This window comes from Protopterus annectens, chromosome 2.part1 (assembly GCF_019279795.1).
Source record: "Protopterus annectens isolate FY-2018-M chromosome 2.part1, PAN1.0, whole genome shotgun sequence".
Lineage (NCBI taxonomy): Eukaryota > Metazoa > Chordata > Ceratodontiformes > Protopteridae > Protopterus > Protopterus annectens.
The window spans coordinates 271,946,188-271,963,593 of NC_056729.1; the positions used below are offsets into that span (position 1 = coordinate 271,946,188).

Here is a 17,406-nt window from a genome sequence, read left to right on the forward strand (position 1 = left end):
ACTATAAGAATGATCTCTACAAAAAAAAATCATTTGGGCACCCAAACAATTCACCTATTGCTTATACACAAAAATCTCAAATCTTCTTCATATTACTCGAACTCTGTCAACAGACACTACTGCACCTACATATACAAATACATAAAAAATAGAGCCCCATACAATACCAATTAACACAACCATATTAAAATATGACCACCCACTGCATACCACCAAGCAAACTCAGCGGGGATATTCATCCTAACCCTGGCCCCAACACTATCCCACAACCCATACCAACTACCTCTATCCAAGCAACCTCAACTCACTCTCTTCTGCTCACTAAAAGCCACAACCTTCTCTTACTCATAACCTTCCAAAGCATCTGCAATAAAACTTCATGCATGCCTAGGATACGTTGGATAAACAGCTTCATTTGGCTTCTCACAGATAAAACCCACCAGAGTTTTAAAAAACACAACACTACATGACTGGACTCTCAAACCAGATGCCACAACCTCCAGCAGTCTCCTGCCAGATACGTATTAGCAACCACTTCCCAACTCGTATAACAGACAATATTCCTGGATAATTAATCTACAAACAAATTCACAACAAAAAAACTATTTAATGCAACCCTCTCTCAATACAACTAGAGCCTACTGAAAACTACCTCCAGATGTAGTAGTCACCAACTTTAACTTGATACTTTCAAAAAGTACTAAACAGGCACTCCCTCAGGACCAAGCAAGTCATGTCAAAACCAGCCCAGTGATTAACATGGGAAAACAAAGATAATGAAGAGGGACCATGATTGGAAAGAAAGGTCCAAAACCAAAAATCTAAGCTATACAGAAATAAAACCATATGAAACGTATCTAAGCAGCAAATAACTAGGGGCCAAAAATAAAATGTTATTTCTCCAACCTCCAAAACTCACATCAAAAACACCATTCTTCAGGTCGTCCATTAAAAAACTATTACACACAGGGTAAACCTCCACTCCCTCTACAATCAATGAGAACTCAAGACAGTTGCTACTCGGCGCCGGTCCACTCAAAGATGCTACACCAAAGATATCAGCATTTTTGGATCCAATGAGAGCAATTAGACTGGAAAATGCAAGTCTCCGAGAATTAAAGCTCTGCAAATGCTGAGGCTGAGATGCAAACAAAGATGACATTTTTAAAAATTTAATGATGAACAGTTACACCCAAGTTACTACCCCTTAAATACAGAATTAATGGCTGACAAACATGCATACCTTACAAAAGCATCAAAATATATATATAACACTGGGTTCTCAAGTTTTCTCTAACACGTTAAACACATTAGCCATCACTGTGGCTCTAACTCAAACACAAGACCATAAGAGGCTACCCTACCCTTTGGTCTTGAAGTGAAGCATCAGCCGATGAAGAGATGATTAATGTATACAGATTCCTTATCCTATCCTGCTGCTCTTTTTGAAGCTGTTCCATTTGGATCCGCAGTAGTTCTTCCTTCTCAGAAGCCTGGACTTGAGATGAAGACGACACCTAAATTTGAATGAAAGGAAACAAATTTGTGCAATCAGACAATTCCTATCTAACCCATACAACAACTTCTCTGCAAGATGTTCAAATAAATATCTCAAAAATATTCTGAATAAAATATTGCAATCTGACAAAAATCCACCAGACCTAAACTAAATATTTTAGAATGATGAAGTCAAACCATGTCAATAAATCATTTTACCAATAAAAATAATGCCGACAGAGTAACTTGCTCAAAATGTAGCATTATGGAGAAAACATCTGTGCAGTAAATTATTACATATAAACTATCAACTTCTGAAGCATGGTGCTTCAAACAAGGTTTCTGAAAATGCACCCCCTCCCCATTCCCCTACATATACTGATTTGTACAACTAAAAATCACTAAAGCCAGCATTAAGCTTACACTTGAGCTGTACAAATATCTTGAGTGGCAGACGTCGGCTTCATGCCTAGGAAGAGACATCTCCCCAAATACAGTGCAAGAAAAAAGGTCAGGTATAAGTTGAATAAAGTCCCGGAGGGAAATCACTTAATGTTCTTCTGAGTGCATATTAAATAAGTTGCACAAGCAAGCAGTCTCTCAAGAGCTTCTGTATACATACCCTGGGTGTTAAGCAAAGTGCAATGGAAATCTGCAGAAGACAAAATCTGAAAGCTATTCGAGGATGGACAAGTGCAATATGTAGTACTGCAGATGTACTACTTCATTTAAAGTAAAATTTTCTTTAAAAAAGTGGGGGTTAACACATTCATTAAAACTGTAGTTCATAGCAGAAGATGGAAAATTTTTGGTCAGGTCTGCTACAACTTAACTGCTAAAGAATGTTGTAAGGTGCACCTCTGATTTATTCAGCAATAGCAGAACCACATGCGTTATCTTTAAAAGCAATCATTCTATCACTAATGTGTAAAAGCTACTATGAAGCAGATTGCTCTTACTGCTGCAATAAAACACTGACAATATGCCATAGTTTCTCCACAAAAACATGATGCAAAAGAAAAAAATACTGAAAATTAATGAAAGGTCTTGTCAATGGGTGCTCACACATCAGCATATTCAGTACATCTTAACAATAACTTCCCTGACATCAGACTAGCTGCTTTCCAAAAACATACCTAAATGGACAGCTTAGCCTGTGTGGACTATAAAAAAAGAATACCTTGTTAAGCACGTCCTGAATAAATATTTTGCTTTCATTCCATCCTACCCATACTCAGAGTAACAGACGTAAACAGTATCAACAGAATTTGGTCTACGAAAACAAAGTGAGGGATAAAACTTTACAAATGAAAAATAACAGAAGCTGTTCCTAAAGTTCAAAAATCCTTAGTGCAGAAGGAAAATATATTATGCACAACAATGAAGCATGCAGTCACACTTCAACATTAAGAGTCCCATTAGTAGTTATTCAGGCGAGCATTATTCAGGTGATCATTTTAGGTGGGGGAACAATGACAAAATTTATGTAAGCTAAAATTAAACCAGCAGTCTAACATATCACAAATTACAAAACGTTATGTTAGACATAAAAACAAGTTCAAAATGCAAGAACTTCCACGTAACTCAAAATTAAACATTTAAGCAAAATGCCATACAACTTTAAACAGACAACTGTGTGTGGCAAATACCCAAGTAAATGTTTAAAAAGCACATCCATATTCTACCCAGAAAGACTAGTGTCATATACGAAAACCGGTAGTTATGTACGCACCATAACGATTGATGTATGTGGTCCATCTCGCCTCACATTCTTTACTCACGGGTTCAGAGACGAGAATCGGCTCCGACTCGGCCAACTTATTTTCTAGCACAAAGTCTGTAATTGGCTGGGCTAAACCGGTATCCCAAGATGCACCTCACCCTAGCCCCAGATCTAGTTTGCAGCCATCCGAATCACACCTCACACACACCACTGCCACTGGAGGGAGCTCCAGCCTGAAAGGAAAGAAAAAACAACCGACATTGAAGGGTTCTCAGAACCAATTTTCCTCCAAACCCTATAGGAAGGGGGCAGGTGGGAGGGTACATAAGAATGTGAGGCGAGATGGACCACATACATCGATCATTATGGTGAGTACATAACTACCTGATGTTATGTGGTCCTATCTCGCCTACATTCTTTACTCACGGGACAGCGTGCCCAGCACCTCTATCCTGGGCGGCTCATGGGAAAATACTCCTGAGAACCGTGGAACCAAAGGAAGCCCGGCCCCTAGAAGCCACTCCCAACTTGTAATGAGTAATAAAGGTGTGCGGAGAAGCCCAAGTGGCCGCAGCACAAATGTCATCCAATGAAGCATGGTATGCTATTGATGTAGACACTGCCCTGGTAGAATGAGCTTTAACGGGAAAGGGTAAATTTCTGCCTGCTGACGAAGAGATAAAGGAAATACAATCTTTGATCCATTTAGAAATTGTGCTCTTGGAAATGGGACAACCTGTTCTGTTTTCTGAGAAGGACATAAACAGTTGATCAGACTTCCTAATATGCTTAGTCCTGTGTAAGTAGAATCTTAGTTGTCTGCGCACATCCAACTGGTGAAACCTAAACTCTGCTTTATTAGAAAAGTTCGGAAAGAACACTGGTAACTCGATAGACTGATGCAGATTAACGGTGGATGACACCTTCGGAAGGAAGGACGGGTTAAGTCTCAGGGAAACTCTGTCCTTCTGGAAGGTCAAATAAGGAGGCTTAATGGACAAGGCTTGAATCTCTGATACTCTTCTGGTCGATGTAATGGCCATCAGGAAAGCAGTCTTCCAAGAAAGAAATTTTAATTCACAGGTGGCAGCCGGTTCAAAGGGCGGTGAAGTGATGGCTTGTAACACAAAGTTTAGATCCCATGGCATGACAGGTTCTGAAACCGGAGGGCGAAGTAACCAGGCGCCTTTCAAGAAAGGCTTACAAAGTTTATGGCCCATAAGAGGATGCTCGTAAGAAGTATGAAAGTTGGAAATTGCAGCCAGCTGCACCTTAATGGTAGCAGGCATGGAGCCCTGTCAGAAAAGCATGGCTAAAAAGTCTAAGATCAACAGAATTGGGGCTGTGAAGTGGTCCAAACCTTGGGCCTGAGCCCAAATGGAGAATCTCTTCCACTTGCTGGAATAAATCCTTCTGGTGTAAGACTTATGAGACGAAGACGAGATGTGTACCACCTCAGGTGAAAAGGAATGTCGTCTAACTATTGATGGAAGTGGAGCAGCCAGGCTGTCAACCTGAGGGTTCGCAGGGAGGGGTGGAGCTGTCCTGACATATGAATCAGTAGGTCTGGCACTGGGTCCAGAGTCCAAGGGCTGTCCACTGCGTACTGCTGAAGAAAGGGGAACCATACTTGTCGAGGCCAGTGTGGAGCAATTAGAATCATCCTGCTTCCCAAAGATATGGCTTTCTGAATCACTCTTGGAAACAGAGGAAATTGAGGGAAAGCATAGATCAGACCGGGGGCTAATCGTGGACTTCTGCGTCCCTGGGTGACTCCCCCTATGGGGGGGATCAGTGTGAAGTACTTGCTGCATTTGGCATTGAGAGGGCTGGCGAAGAAATCGCAGCAAGGCTGGCCCCACCTGTTGAAAATTTGAACCGCTACTCGGTCGTTCAGGGACCACTCATAAGGCATCAGAATAGCTCTGCTCAGCCTGTCCGCTAATCACGTTGGTCTTTCCCGGAATGTGCATTGCCACTAAAAACCGTTGGGAAGACATTGCCCAATGCCACACTCACATGGCCTCTCTGCAGAGGGGATAAGACTTGGTTCCCCCCTACTTGTTCAAGTACCACACCACGGACATGTTGTCCGAGTGAATTGCAATCGTTCCCCAAGGATGAGAACTTTGGAGTGCCCGCAACGCTAGTAACACTGCTCTCATCTCTAGAACATTGACATGCAGGTGTACCTTGTGATCTTGCCACGTGCCTTGGACCGTCTGGGAGGTGTCCGTGGCCACTGGAGACATTGGAATCAAGCTCCTCCCTTTGTCCAGATTGGTAGAACATAGCCACCAGCGGAGGTCCTTTTTGCACCGTTCCGTGAGAAGTATCAAGTGGGAAAGAGGAAGTTTCTGAAAGGACCATTGGGCCGAAAGGAGCCACTGTAAGATCCGCATGTGTAACCTGGCTAGAGGCACCAGCATGATGGTGGCAGCCATGGATCCCAGGAGCTGGAAAACTAACGTGGCCTGAACTCTCTTGAGGGGCAACAATGCGTGAATCTGAGACTGCAGCACTCTTATTCTCTCTTGTGGCAGAAAGGCCCGCATTTGAATAGAGTCTAGCTCGGCGCCTATAAAAACAACACACTGAGGGCAGCAAGGCAGACTTTTCCCAGTTCAAGGTAATTCCTAGCTGGTGACAAAGTGTAATAGTAGCCTCCCTGGCTTGAATAAGGAGATGCCTGGTGTGGGTGGTGAGAAGTCAGTCGTCCAGATATTGAAACACCTGGAATCACCGACGTCTCAGGTGAGCCGTCACCACTGCCAAACACTTGGTAAACACCCTGGGGGTTGTGGTGAGACCAAAGGGCAGGGCGCGAAACTGGAAGTGACTGGCTCCCAGCCGGAAGCTTAAATGAGTCCTGGATGCCTTGTCCATCTTGATGTGGTAGTAGGCATCCTTGAGATCGATGGAGCACATCCATACTCCTTTTTCCAGCAAGGGAAAAATGGACTGAAGAGTGACCATTCGGAACTTGGACTTTAGAACGTAATGATTCAATCGGCTGAGATCCAGAATGGGCCTCAGGTCCCCTGTTCTTTTCGGCACCAAAGAGAGTCTCAAGTAAGTTCCTGATCCGATATGGTCTGAGGGGACTGGTTGGATGATTCTTTTTTCTAGCAGCTTTGAAACTTCTAGTGCTGCTTGATCCCGTTGACTGGATGGAACGTCCGGGATTCTTTTGACTGGAGGGGGTGTTGATAAAAAGGGGATGATGTAACCTCCGGTAACTATTCGAAGCACCCAACGATCCTGGGTGATGCTTTCCCAGGCTTCTGGATGCAACGAAATTCGGCCCCCGACTGGCTCCGGAACAGCACAGTCGGGCAACGCCTCAGGAACGCTGAAAGGAAGACCCGCGAAAAAATCGCGGTCTCCCGAGTTGCGGGGGCCTCCTCTGCCTCTAGGACAGCATCTTCAAGAATAACTTCCCCCTCCTCTGCCTCTGGAGGGGGACTCACCTTGAGCGGCAGGGAAAGACCCCTGTGACTTCTTGAACCCCATTTTCCCTCCTTTCTGAGCCTTGGGGTAAGGCCTAGAAGGAAGAGAGAAACGGGCTCCTATGGCAGATAGGGTCTTCCCTTCCTGTTCGCATCTGGTGAGGGTGTCTTTCACTTTGGTCCCGAAGAGTGAGGACCCATCAAAGGGGGCATCAGTGAAGGAAGACTTAAAGGCCTCCGTGAAATGACACAGGCGCAGCCAGGCTTGCCTTCTGAGAGCTACACCTGAGCTATCTGCCCTACTCGCCCCTTCGGCTGCATAGGATATGAGCCTCATAGATGAATTGACAATGGAACCAAAAGTAGACAACTGGGCGTTAATAGTCTGCGCTACCGTCTCAGGTTTGTTACCCGTCAGAGTGTCTCCTAGCTCCTTAAGGAGATCTCTCTGGAGCCCAGTAAAATGACAAAGATAATTCAGCGACCGCAAAGTAAAGGTTGCTGAAGACAGGGTACGCTTCCTGTACCGATCCATACTCCTGGACTCCTTGTTAGGAGGATGGACGGAAGAAGAAGCCTCTGCAACTTCCTGCTGAGTGGCTGCCGCCACCACCAAGGCATCTACAGAAACCCCTTTCGTCAGGTACTCTTTCCCCGGGGGAGTAGAAAGAAACTTATTTGGACGTCTGGGCATCGGTTCCACAGAATCAGGGGTCTCCCACACCCTTCGACAAATCAAATCCAGGAGTTCATCGAAGGGTGGAGACACCCAGGAGGTGGAGGGTTGAGCTCCGAAGGCCTTGAGGAATACAGACTCCTCCTCAGAGGGGGTTTTGGAAGGCCAGTCGCCTCTCTGCCTCAAAATCTCCAGGATGTCGGAGAAAGAGACATAATCGGAGGACGACTTAGGGGACACCTCAGACTCCTCTAGGTCGGTATCGGAAGTGAGGGACTCGTCCTGGGAGTCTATGTGCTTCCTCTTGCACAACTTCTTTCTAGGAGGCTCCTCAGGCACCGACTCTGTGGGGCCCTTAGAAAGTTGGGGACCGCTCATGGGAGTATCCTCAGACCTTTGGGCTCTGCCATCCATGGATAGGGGGGCGTCAGAGGCTCTAGCCGTGGTGTAGGGGGAAGGAGTGACCGATCCGGGTGATGTGACTGACGATCTGGCCAGTGCGCTCCTCATGGCCTCAAAGACAGGTCCCCCCGAATCGGATGACCGACTCGTCTCCAAGACCACAACCGGAGTCGGGGTTCCCCAAGCCGAAGCACCGAGAGGGAGACTCGGAACCAACAAGAGTCCCGAGGTATCCCCTCGGGTCCGACTGAGGAAACTCGAGTACCGAAACCAGAGGACGGAACCGACATGGTTGGAGCCGATGTCGGCTCCGCTAAACTCGCAAGGGGTATCGAGCCGATGCGAGAACATCACTCGGCGCGGAGCACTCCAGCTCTGACGACACAGGGGTGCTTGGAGGAGGAATCATCGGTACAAGAACAGAGACTGGCTCCGGAGCAGACTGGGCAGGAGCAGAGAACAATTTTGCTAACACCGGCAACTGCAAGAGCCTCTGAACCACCCTATCCAGATCCAAATCAGACCGTCTACAGGATTTGGAGGAAACTGAGGGAGATCGGGATCTCCTACCCGGAGACTCAGGCCTAACACTGGGTGACCGGCTCCAAATCTGTTCCAATAATATCGGGGCCGAGGTAGACTCCAGTACAACGGATACCTCTTGCAGCCCCGAGGACAATGGGGCCGATGAGGCAGTATCCACTTTTGAAACTTTCTCCGGGGGCTCCAAAGGGACAGATGGAACCAGAGATCTTTTCTTGGCCTTGGAAGTCTTAGACTTAGTACTAGAAGAAAAGTCTAAGGACTCCTCAAAGGAAGGTTTAACCAGGCCCTTCAAAATCAACTTATTTTTTCTTTCCTGCAGTACCCTGGGGCTAAAAGTGTGGCAAAAACTGCAGGACTCTTGCTGGTGAATAGCACCAAGACAATAAACACAGATAGAATGCCCATCTGTGATGGGCATCTTGTAGCCACATTTAGAGCATTTCTTAAACCCAGAGGGTTTATGCTCTTTTTGCTCTTTAGACAGAATAGCACACAGCACCCACACAACCAACAAAGACAGAAACGAAAGGAAGGCAGGAAAAACCAAACCAAGAACAACCAAAGAAACTCTAATTTAAACGTTTCTTTGGTGTAGCAAGGAATTTAACTACCGACCAACAAAAAACAGTTTTACACAAAAACACACTGGAGAGGACTAGGTCCTCTAATTTAAACGGGCCTAGCCTGCTAAAAGAGGGATACCACACAAGAAAAACCACAACTCGCTCACACAGTACATTAACAAAGAAAAATAGCTATTAAAATAGCTTTTTACTAGAAACAGACTGCTAAATACTTATGAAAGTATAGAAAGGGTACTTAGCCACAGCCAAGCGAGACCATGTCCTAACTTTACGAGCGGCAAACGAGATCTGGGGCTAGGGCGAGGTGCATCTTGGGACACCAGGTTAGCCCAGCCAATTAGAGGCCGTGCTAGAAAATAAGTTGGCCGAGTTGGAGCCGATTCACGGCTCCGAACCCGTGAGTAAAGAATGTAGGCGAGATAGGACCACATAACATCAGCTTGTTTTAATTTGTACTAAATCACCTTAATTTTATTCTCAAACGCATCTTCAAGATTTCAGAGAATGACAAATATTTTCATTTTGTACTGATAATTTCTCTGAAGTTTCATACTGAAAATTTTTCGATATAGTTCTGGAAAATAGGCAATTAACTTCTGATACTATCAAACCTATCCCCAATGTTCCAGAACACAGGCCACAAGTCAATAAATAGTACGACCTTATGTAAAGCACAGAACTGTTGCAGGAGCTGTAGCAAACCATTTGACAAGGTAGCAAAATACTACAAAAAATAAAACATAACTATGTTACAACTTAAATAAATGGGTAATATAATATACCATACCAACATGCAAGGACAATTTTTGCATTTGTTAAGAAGTTCCTCTCCATCCCCATTTTAGAAGTTGTGTTCCACCTATCACACAACACTACAGCATCATATTATCAATGACAACTTTAGTCATTGTATCTCTCAACTCTGCTCCTATCCACTGAGCAACCACAATATATTTAGAAACAAATGCATATTAAGCCACGATCATGGATAACTACAGGATGGAGAAATCATTAAAATACTGGATTGGTAAGATGAGATGTAGCATCATATTCAGATTACGTCCCTATTGGGGAATGAATCTGTATTCTCTGACTGGGAAGCCTTCTGCAGTACACAACTGTCGGGTAGAATCGCAAACTGTGAAAATTGAAATCCACAAAAAAGCAACACCAACATACAAGGGCTGAAGCTGAATCCTGAAGCACCAAGTGTCAAAGGAAGCCTAGCACCAGGAAAAAACTGAATAACCTAATGGTCACAAAACTCTACACAAGTGGTACATGGTGACATTCTTAAATCAAACCTCCAAACATTAAAGTAGTGTGTGCCCCCCCCCCCCTGTCTCTCGCCACCCTGATGTTACTATGCCTTGCGTCATTCTAACAGCCATTCCTAATGCCCCTCATTCAGCACTGGGTCTACCAGTCAATGACCCTTAAACTAATACTCAATTGCAAAAGTGGGCAATGTGGATCCTAAGGGCATCCAGGGGGGTGGTGCTGTCTTGCATTTATCGAAGGTGGTTAATTTTAAGGCCCAGCCCTAGTTTTCCCTCCTTTAGACTACATGCTATGCTGTGCAGCGAAGCATGTAATTAGTGTGTGCAGTGTTTTTTCCTACCCTCCATGGAAGCTCAGCTTTGCTCCTCCCCTACCCCCCTCAGACTATACCCTCCACTGTACAAACTCCACCCTCCACCAAGGACATCAACGGGAAGAGGCAAGTAACTGTCTCCTTCCAAAGGATTGGCAAATAACCCCACCCCCTCTTAGCCACACAGATGTGCAAACAATTAATTGAACCAGGGTCACCTTGACCACAGTTAGGGTTTTATCCCTCTACATTACATAAGCAGCCCTAAGCATTAAAACAGTCTTGGTTCTTCTGGTACTCCTAGCCAACATGGCCCCATACAGTGAACTGCCAGCCCAACAACTGCAGCCCTAACTTCTATACATCATTTGTCTCTGTGTGTGTGAGCGACAGAGAGAGAGGATTTATTTATTTATTTATTTTTGGGGGGGGGGGGGGGGGCAGACGTCCTGATCAGAAAGCACATAAAACATCAGTGGGTTCTGGATGTAGTCATGGCCAGCCACTTGATACGTCAATGAGCTATTGGAGTACCACAAACTTCTTGCCGGTACATGCGTGACTGCATGTACAAAATGAAGATAAATGTACAAATATAAATACACGTCTGGTTTCCCAAATTATGTGGCACACCAACAGCACATGCACTGTAAAGGGAGACAACAGAATGAAGCTAAGTGAATAAAGGAGACACTCATTCATCATCTGGTTTCAGGAGGCCTAAAGAAGGTTGAAAATATCTTGGATAGCATCAAAAGGCCTCCCACAAGACCAAAGTGGAAGTATAGCTAAAAAGCAAACACTCCAGAAAGCCAAATCCTAAGGCAGAGGAATGCTGAAGCACTCATGTAAACATTGTTTGTTGAAGCTGTGAACAAACACTCTTGGAAGCGGAAAGTTCTCATGAAGTTAAAACCAAAGTATCTGGAGTCCATTTTGTATCCACGCAGGTATATTTAAACTACTGCACTTATCGTAGAATTTAAATCAGGTGGGTGGTTCTGGTTGTGTGACTGTTCTAAATCTGAAGTGAAATCTATTCACAGAAGCCATTTTAAAGTTTGCAGTGCTTTTTCAAGTCTGTCCTCAGCTGTGCTTAGATATTTAAATCAGTTTGGAACAGTTTCTCATTTTTCTACATTTTATCTAAAAATTAACGTGGTTTCACTGTTATTCTACTGAGCTCTTAAGTAAGTTAATCAGCTTTGAAGTCTGAAAAGTGACTAAACATGCAGTTTTGGCCAGCGGTGGGAATTTCACCTAGAGCTTGTGGTAATTAAACCCAAAACCAGTGGCATTTTTCTGCAGTTCTGGTAAGATAAGCACCTATGGCTAGATTTCAAGCAGTTTCCAATCTACATTTCCTCCTGGTATTTTATATCACACGAACAAATCAGCCATCATTATTTTTGAAACTCTTGCAAGCTGAAAACTCAAGCTAAAACCAAACAAAGCATATGGATTCCATTTTGCATCCAGGGAAGTATATTAAAGCTATTGCACTTTAGTTACCATTTAAATCAGTTTTGTTTAGAGGTTTTTGAGCTGCCTGCTCCACTGTACTTCTGGTCTTCGATACTTCAAGTTTCATCTCCTGTATACCTAAACACGGAATCTACTCCGAACCTCATCTCTTTTGCTCATTTTACAGAGCACTGACCAATCAAACTGGGAAGGATCTCCCCCATGGACTGCTAAAGGTTGAGTTAGTCTCAGTTTCACAGATGTTTTCGCTCTAATTAAAGTTGTACTTGGTCATCTTCATTTTGATACATTTCTGCATTTTCGGCCACTTGTCTCATTCTGCATCAAAAGTAACTTGTTATGGGACCTTGGTCTTGTAGCTATATTTGCAATTGCAGGAGAACAGTGAATTACTGCAAGATCTGATAATCAATTATACATACAGTCATTTATGTAGTGACACTGAGTAACATGCTGCACCTTACCTCCATATGTAGAATTGCTTATAAAAAAAAGTTATGTACTCAACATAACGTTCCATCTGAGTGGGTGCTCTTCATTTCAGATCCGACTTGGCCACATTTTCCAGCATCGGATCAGAGCTCCAAGCTCCTCCCCTACCAATAATGCCTCAGTCTCCCTCCTCCCCTCAGATTGAGTTTGCTGCCAACCATAGCATCCCCAACCTAACCAAGACTTTACCCTGACACAAAATTTATGCAGGTACCATAAAAAGCACAAGCAATGCCAATGTAAAAACTATGTTTCATCTGGCCAGTCCACCACACAGCCCACATATGGAAGGGAAAAGGCGGGAGGGACGAATGAAGACAAATTAAGAGAAACAACTCAGATGGAACGTTATGGTGAGTACATAACTTTTTTATCTGAAGGTGCTGTCTTCATTTGCTCTTTAACCTATGGGACAGAGTCCCCAGCTAAAAAACATCTGAGAGGCCCTCATGGAAGGATATTCCAGAGCATGGCACAGCCAAAGGATGCCCTGCTTCTGGACAGAAGATCCAACTTATGAGAAATTAATGTATATGAAGATGCCCAAGAAGCCGCAGAGCAGATATCCTCCAATAAAACTCTGGACCAGAAGGCAGCTTAAGTAGCCATAGATCTAGTAGAATGCGCCTTAATATGACTTAGGAGATGAGCCTTTAGCCGAATACACCAGAACTATACAATGAGTGATCCAACGAGAAATGGTGACCTTTGATACTGGTTTCCCCAAGAAGGGCTTTGAATAGGAAACAAAATGTTGGTCAGACTTACGAATGGATTTTGTTCTATGCAAGTAAAAGCGTAGCGGTCTACGAACGTCTAAAGTGCAATTTGTACTCTTCCCTTATTTCGAAAATTTAGAAAGAAAACAGGGAAGTTGATTAATTAATATTTGATTCTGAAGCTACTTTCAGAAGAAAAGATGGATTAGTGTGCAAGGACACCCTGTCTTTATGGAAGACCATATAAGGAGGCTTAATCGATAAGGCCTGGAGCTCAGACACTCTTTTGGCTGACATAGTGGCAATTAAGAAGGCAGTCTTCCAAGATAAGAAATGCAAATCCACCGAGGCTGCAGGTTCAAAGGAAGAAGAGACTAAAGCTTGAAGGACCAGCGCAAAATTCCAAGGTGGCACTGGGTCCTTGATTAGGGGCCTAAGCAGAAAAGTACCTTTCATAAAGGATTTGCATAGCTTGGAAGAAGCTACGGAAGCCAAACTGTCTCCTGCATGAAAGTTAAGAATACCTGCAAGATGGACCTTAACCATGGAAAAAAGGTCACCCTGCTGAAAAATATATGCCAGAAACTCTAAAATAGCCAGAATTGGGGCAGTGAAGGGATCCAAGTTGTGCTATGATGCCCAGATAAAAAAAACGTTTCCACTTACTACAGTAAACCTTTCTAGTGGAAGACTTATGAGCCGCAACTAGACTCTTCCTGATTGGAGAAGATAGCCCAAGAGTCCTAGCTAACATGAAAACTGGAGAAGCCAAGTGGTAAGCTTCAGACTGGCCAGATCTGGGTGTGGAATCCCTGAGTGATGTGATCAGATCCAGAATCAGATCTAATTGTCCATGGAGGACACACTACATGAGACCACAGCGAAGGGAACCATATTTGGCGAGGGCAGAATGGGGCAATGAGGATGACTAAGCTCCTCAGCCATTGAGCTTTCTGAAGGAATGTCTGGATCAGGGGAAACATAAGCATACAGCAGATCGGAGGGCCAAGCATGAACCAGAGCATCCATGGGGACTTCCCCCGGTGGTAGGTCCAAAGCCAAAAACTCACAGCACTTTGCGATGGAAGGACAGGGGAAGTGATCACACCAAGACTAACCCCACTTTAGAAAGATCTGTTTCACTACTGAAGGATACAAAGACCACTTGTAAGGCATCAGCATATACCTGCTGAGCCTGTCCGCTAGAATGTTGGACCTCCCTAGAATGTGTGTTGCCTCAGAAAATGGAAGGTGGAGATCGCCCACTCCTACACTTTCATGGCTTCGCGACACAGGGGATAAGACCTGGTTCCCCGCTGCTTGTTGATGTACCAGACTACAGACATGTCTGTTTAGAGGGCAATCTTCCCTACAGGAAAATGGGCTTGAAGAGCCTGCAACACCAAGAACACTGCCCTCATCTCCAGGACGTTGATATGCAACTGGGTTCTCCAGGAAGACCACATGCCTTGGACTGTCCTTCCCAAGCAATGCCCCCCCCCCAACTCGAGTAGAGAGGCATCCATGGCCACCGCGGTCAGCGGGGAAGGAAGCATAAACAGATGACCCTGGTGAAGATCCAGGGATCGAATCCACCACTGAAGAGAATCCTTGTAAGCTCGAGATAATCGTACTGGATGAAACAGATCTAGTAGTGACCACTGAACCCAAAGCATCCACTGAAGCACCCTCATGTGCAACCGGGCCCGTAGGCACGAGTGTGATCACAGCCACCATAGACCCGAACGCCTGCAAGACAGAATCTGCTGAAGGCAATTGAGCTTGAAGGATACACGGGACATGACGCTGGAGTGATTGAAGCCTGTCTGGAGTTAGGAAGACTTTGGCCTGTATGGTGTCTAACCGAGCTCCAATAAAGTCCAGAAACTGAACCGGTTCGAACTGTGACTTACTGAGATTTATGGTGATGCCCAACTGGTGGGCCATCTGGAGAAGGAAATTCCTGGTTTGGAAGAGTCTATGCCTGGAGGCAGTGGAAAGGAGCCAATCGTCCAGGTAGGGGAAGACCTGAAAGCCCTGCAGTTGCAAGTGAGCTGCTACCACTGCATTCACTTTGGTGAACACCCAGGGGACTGAGGTGAGACCAATGGGTAGTGCTCTGAAATGGTAATGATTGGCACCCAGCCGGAAGTGGAGGAAACTCAGAGAATGCCCGTCCATTTTGATGTGGCAGTATGTGTCTTGGAGGTCCACAGAGCACATCCAGTCATTCTGCTGCAGGTAGGGGAGGATGGACTTGCAGCATGACCATCTGGAATTTCATCTTGGCAACTGACAGACAGAGTTGAGAGATTCAGAATGGGTCTTAAGTCCCCATCTTCTTTGGCACTAAAAAGAACTGAAATAAATGCCTAACCCGGATTGGTCAGAGGGGACGGACTGGATGACTCGCTTTTCTAGCAGCTTGGAAATTACGAGTGCTGCCTCCTTCCTTTGTGAAGGAGGGACATCTGCGAGGTGCTTGGGAGGAACTGGCATTTGAATAAAGGGGATTAAATATCATCTGGATATGATTTGCAAGACCCAACAATTAACTGTGATGGACTCCCAGGTTGTTAGAGGTAACGAAAGGCATCCCCGACTGCCTCCACAGCCGAGCAGCCAGGCAACCCTTCAGGGCTGCTGTGCGGGTCTGTCCAGGAAGGAATCTAGAGACCCCCTATTCCTCAGACTCCCTCTGCCATGAGGGTGGCATGTGTCAAACCCCAATCTGCCCCTGGGGAAGGCAGAGTCAGGAGCGTCCTGGGAATAACCCTGAGACTTCCAGAAACACATCATCTTTACCCTCTCTGATTCTTGGAGAAGGTTCGTTGAGGGGTTGAAAAGCATATTCCGACAGCAGAGTCTTCCTGTCCTTGTTCTGGACCAGAGTGTCACATACAGTCTTTCTAAAGAGTGTGGAACCATCATATGGGGAATTTGTGAAAGATGTCTTAAAGGGATCCAAAAAGGCACAGAGTTGGAGCCAGGGCTGATGCCCAATAGCAACACCTGCTCCGGCAGCTCTTGCAGTACCTTCGGTGGCACGGGATAGGAGCCACATAGACGTGTTGGCGATGGAGGTAAGGGTGGCCATCCTAAAGGAAAACACCTTCTCCAGCGACATGGACCTTGGGGAAAACTCAGCAACCTTTCTGACCAGATCACACTGCAGCCTGATAACTTGTGCCCTATAGTTCAGCGCATGTACCGAGAAAGTAGCTGAAGCATAGACCTGCTGACTGAAATGGTTCATGATCCTAAACTCTGTCTGGTGGATGAACCGTAGAGCTCTCCTGCGCAAGCTCCTTCTTAGTGGCCGCCGCCACCACCACCATGGCATTGACAGGGTATCCCTTCGACCAGCGTGTCTCGTCAGCCAAGGCACTAAAGCTCGTCAGGGCATTTTGGGATGGGCTCAACCATGCTGAGCTCCTTCCACACCCGAGATGTAATAAGATCCACCAGGGGATCTGCAGGAGGGAACACCCAGTATCTAGAGGGTCCTGTGCCAAATGCCTCCAGGAATACAAACTAGTCAGGGTTGGGCTTTGGGGCAGACTGTGCACCCCCCACCCCATGCTGGCGAAGGATCTCCATGATGTCTCCAAAGAAGACATCATTGGGGGAGACTGGGGGGAACCCTCCCTCCTCCTCCAAGTCTGTGTCCTCTGTGAGAGACTCCAGGCAGGGAGTCCAAGTGCCTCCTTTTGCATGTGTTTGATAAACTTCCTCAGGTGGAGTCTCTGGGCAAAAAACGTCGGACTGCACTTGTGGAGGAGCTCCCTGGCTAAAAAGCCAGCAAGCTGTCCCTGAGGGGGCAAGAAAGAAGAATCCGGACCGGAGACAGAGGGAGCCAGGACGGACTCAGGGGACGAAAGTGTCAAGGTTCTCAATGGAACTGGGAGGACCCTCTCCACCACATCGAAGGCAGACTGAGAACGAACCCCTGGGGTAGAGACTACAAGGTCTGTAATCCTCTGCGTCAAACGGGGAGCAGAGGCCAATCATCCAGGTGCTGAGAATCCGAGTGGAAGGCCTGGTTCTGAGACACTCTGTGCAGATGCCAGCCCCTCGGATCCAATGCTGAAGATATGGCTCCTGTCGGAGCAATCCGTTCAGGGCAACAGTCAGCGTAGAGGTACCACGTACTGTCGAAGCCAACCCCTCGACGCCAAGGGTCCTCAGACCCAAAGACTCTGAAACCAGGGGCCGGATCAGAGACGGACTGATCAGGAT

The 17,406-nt window shown here is 45.7% G+C and overlaps 1 protein-coding gene across 1 annotated transcript in view; it reads right to left on the bottom strand.

Annotated features, from left to right (window-relative positions):
* Positions 1-17,406, bottom strand: part of CENPE (centromere protein E) — a 3,008,010-nt gene that overhangs the window by 2,315,625 nt on the left and 674,979 nt on the right. The window contains exon 13 of the mRNA XM_044063442.1: positions 1,365-1,517. Coding sequence (XP_043919377.1) covers positions 1,365-1,517 — 153 coding nt within the window. The remainder of the gene's footprint in view (positions 1-1,364; positions 1,518-17,406) is intronic.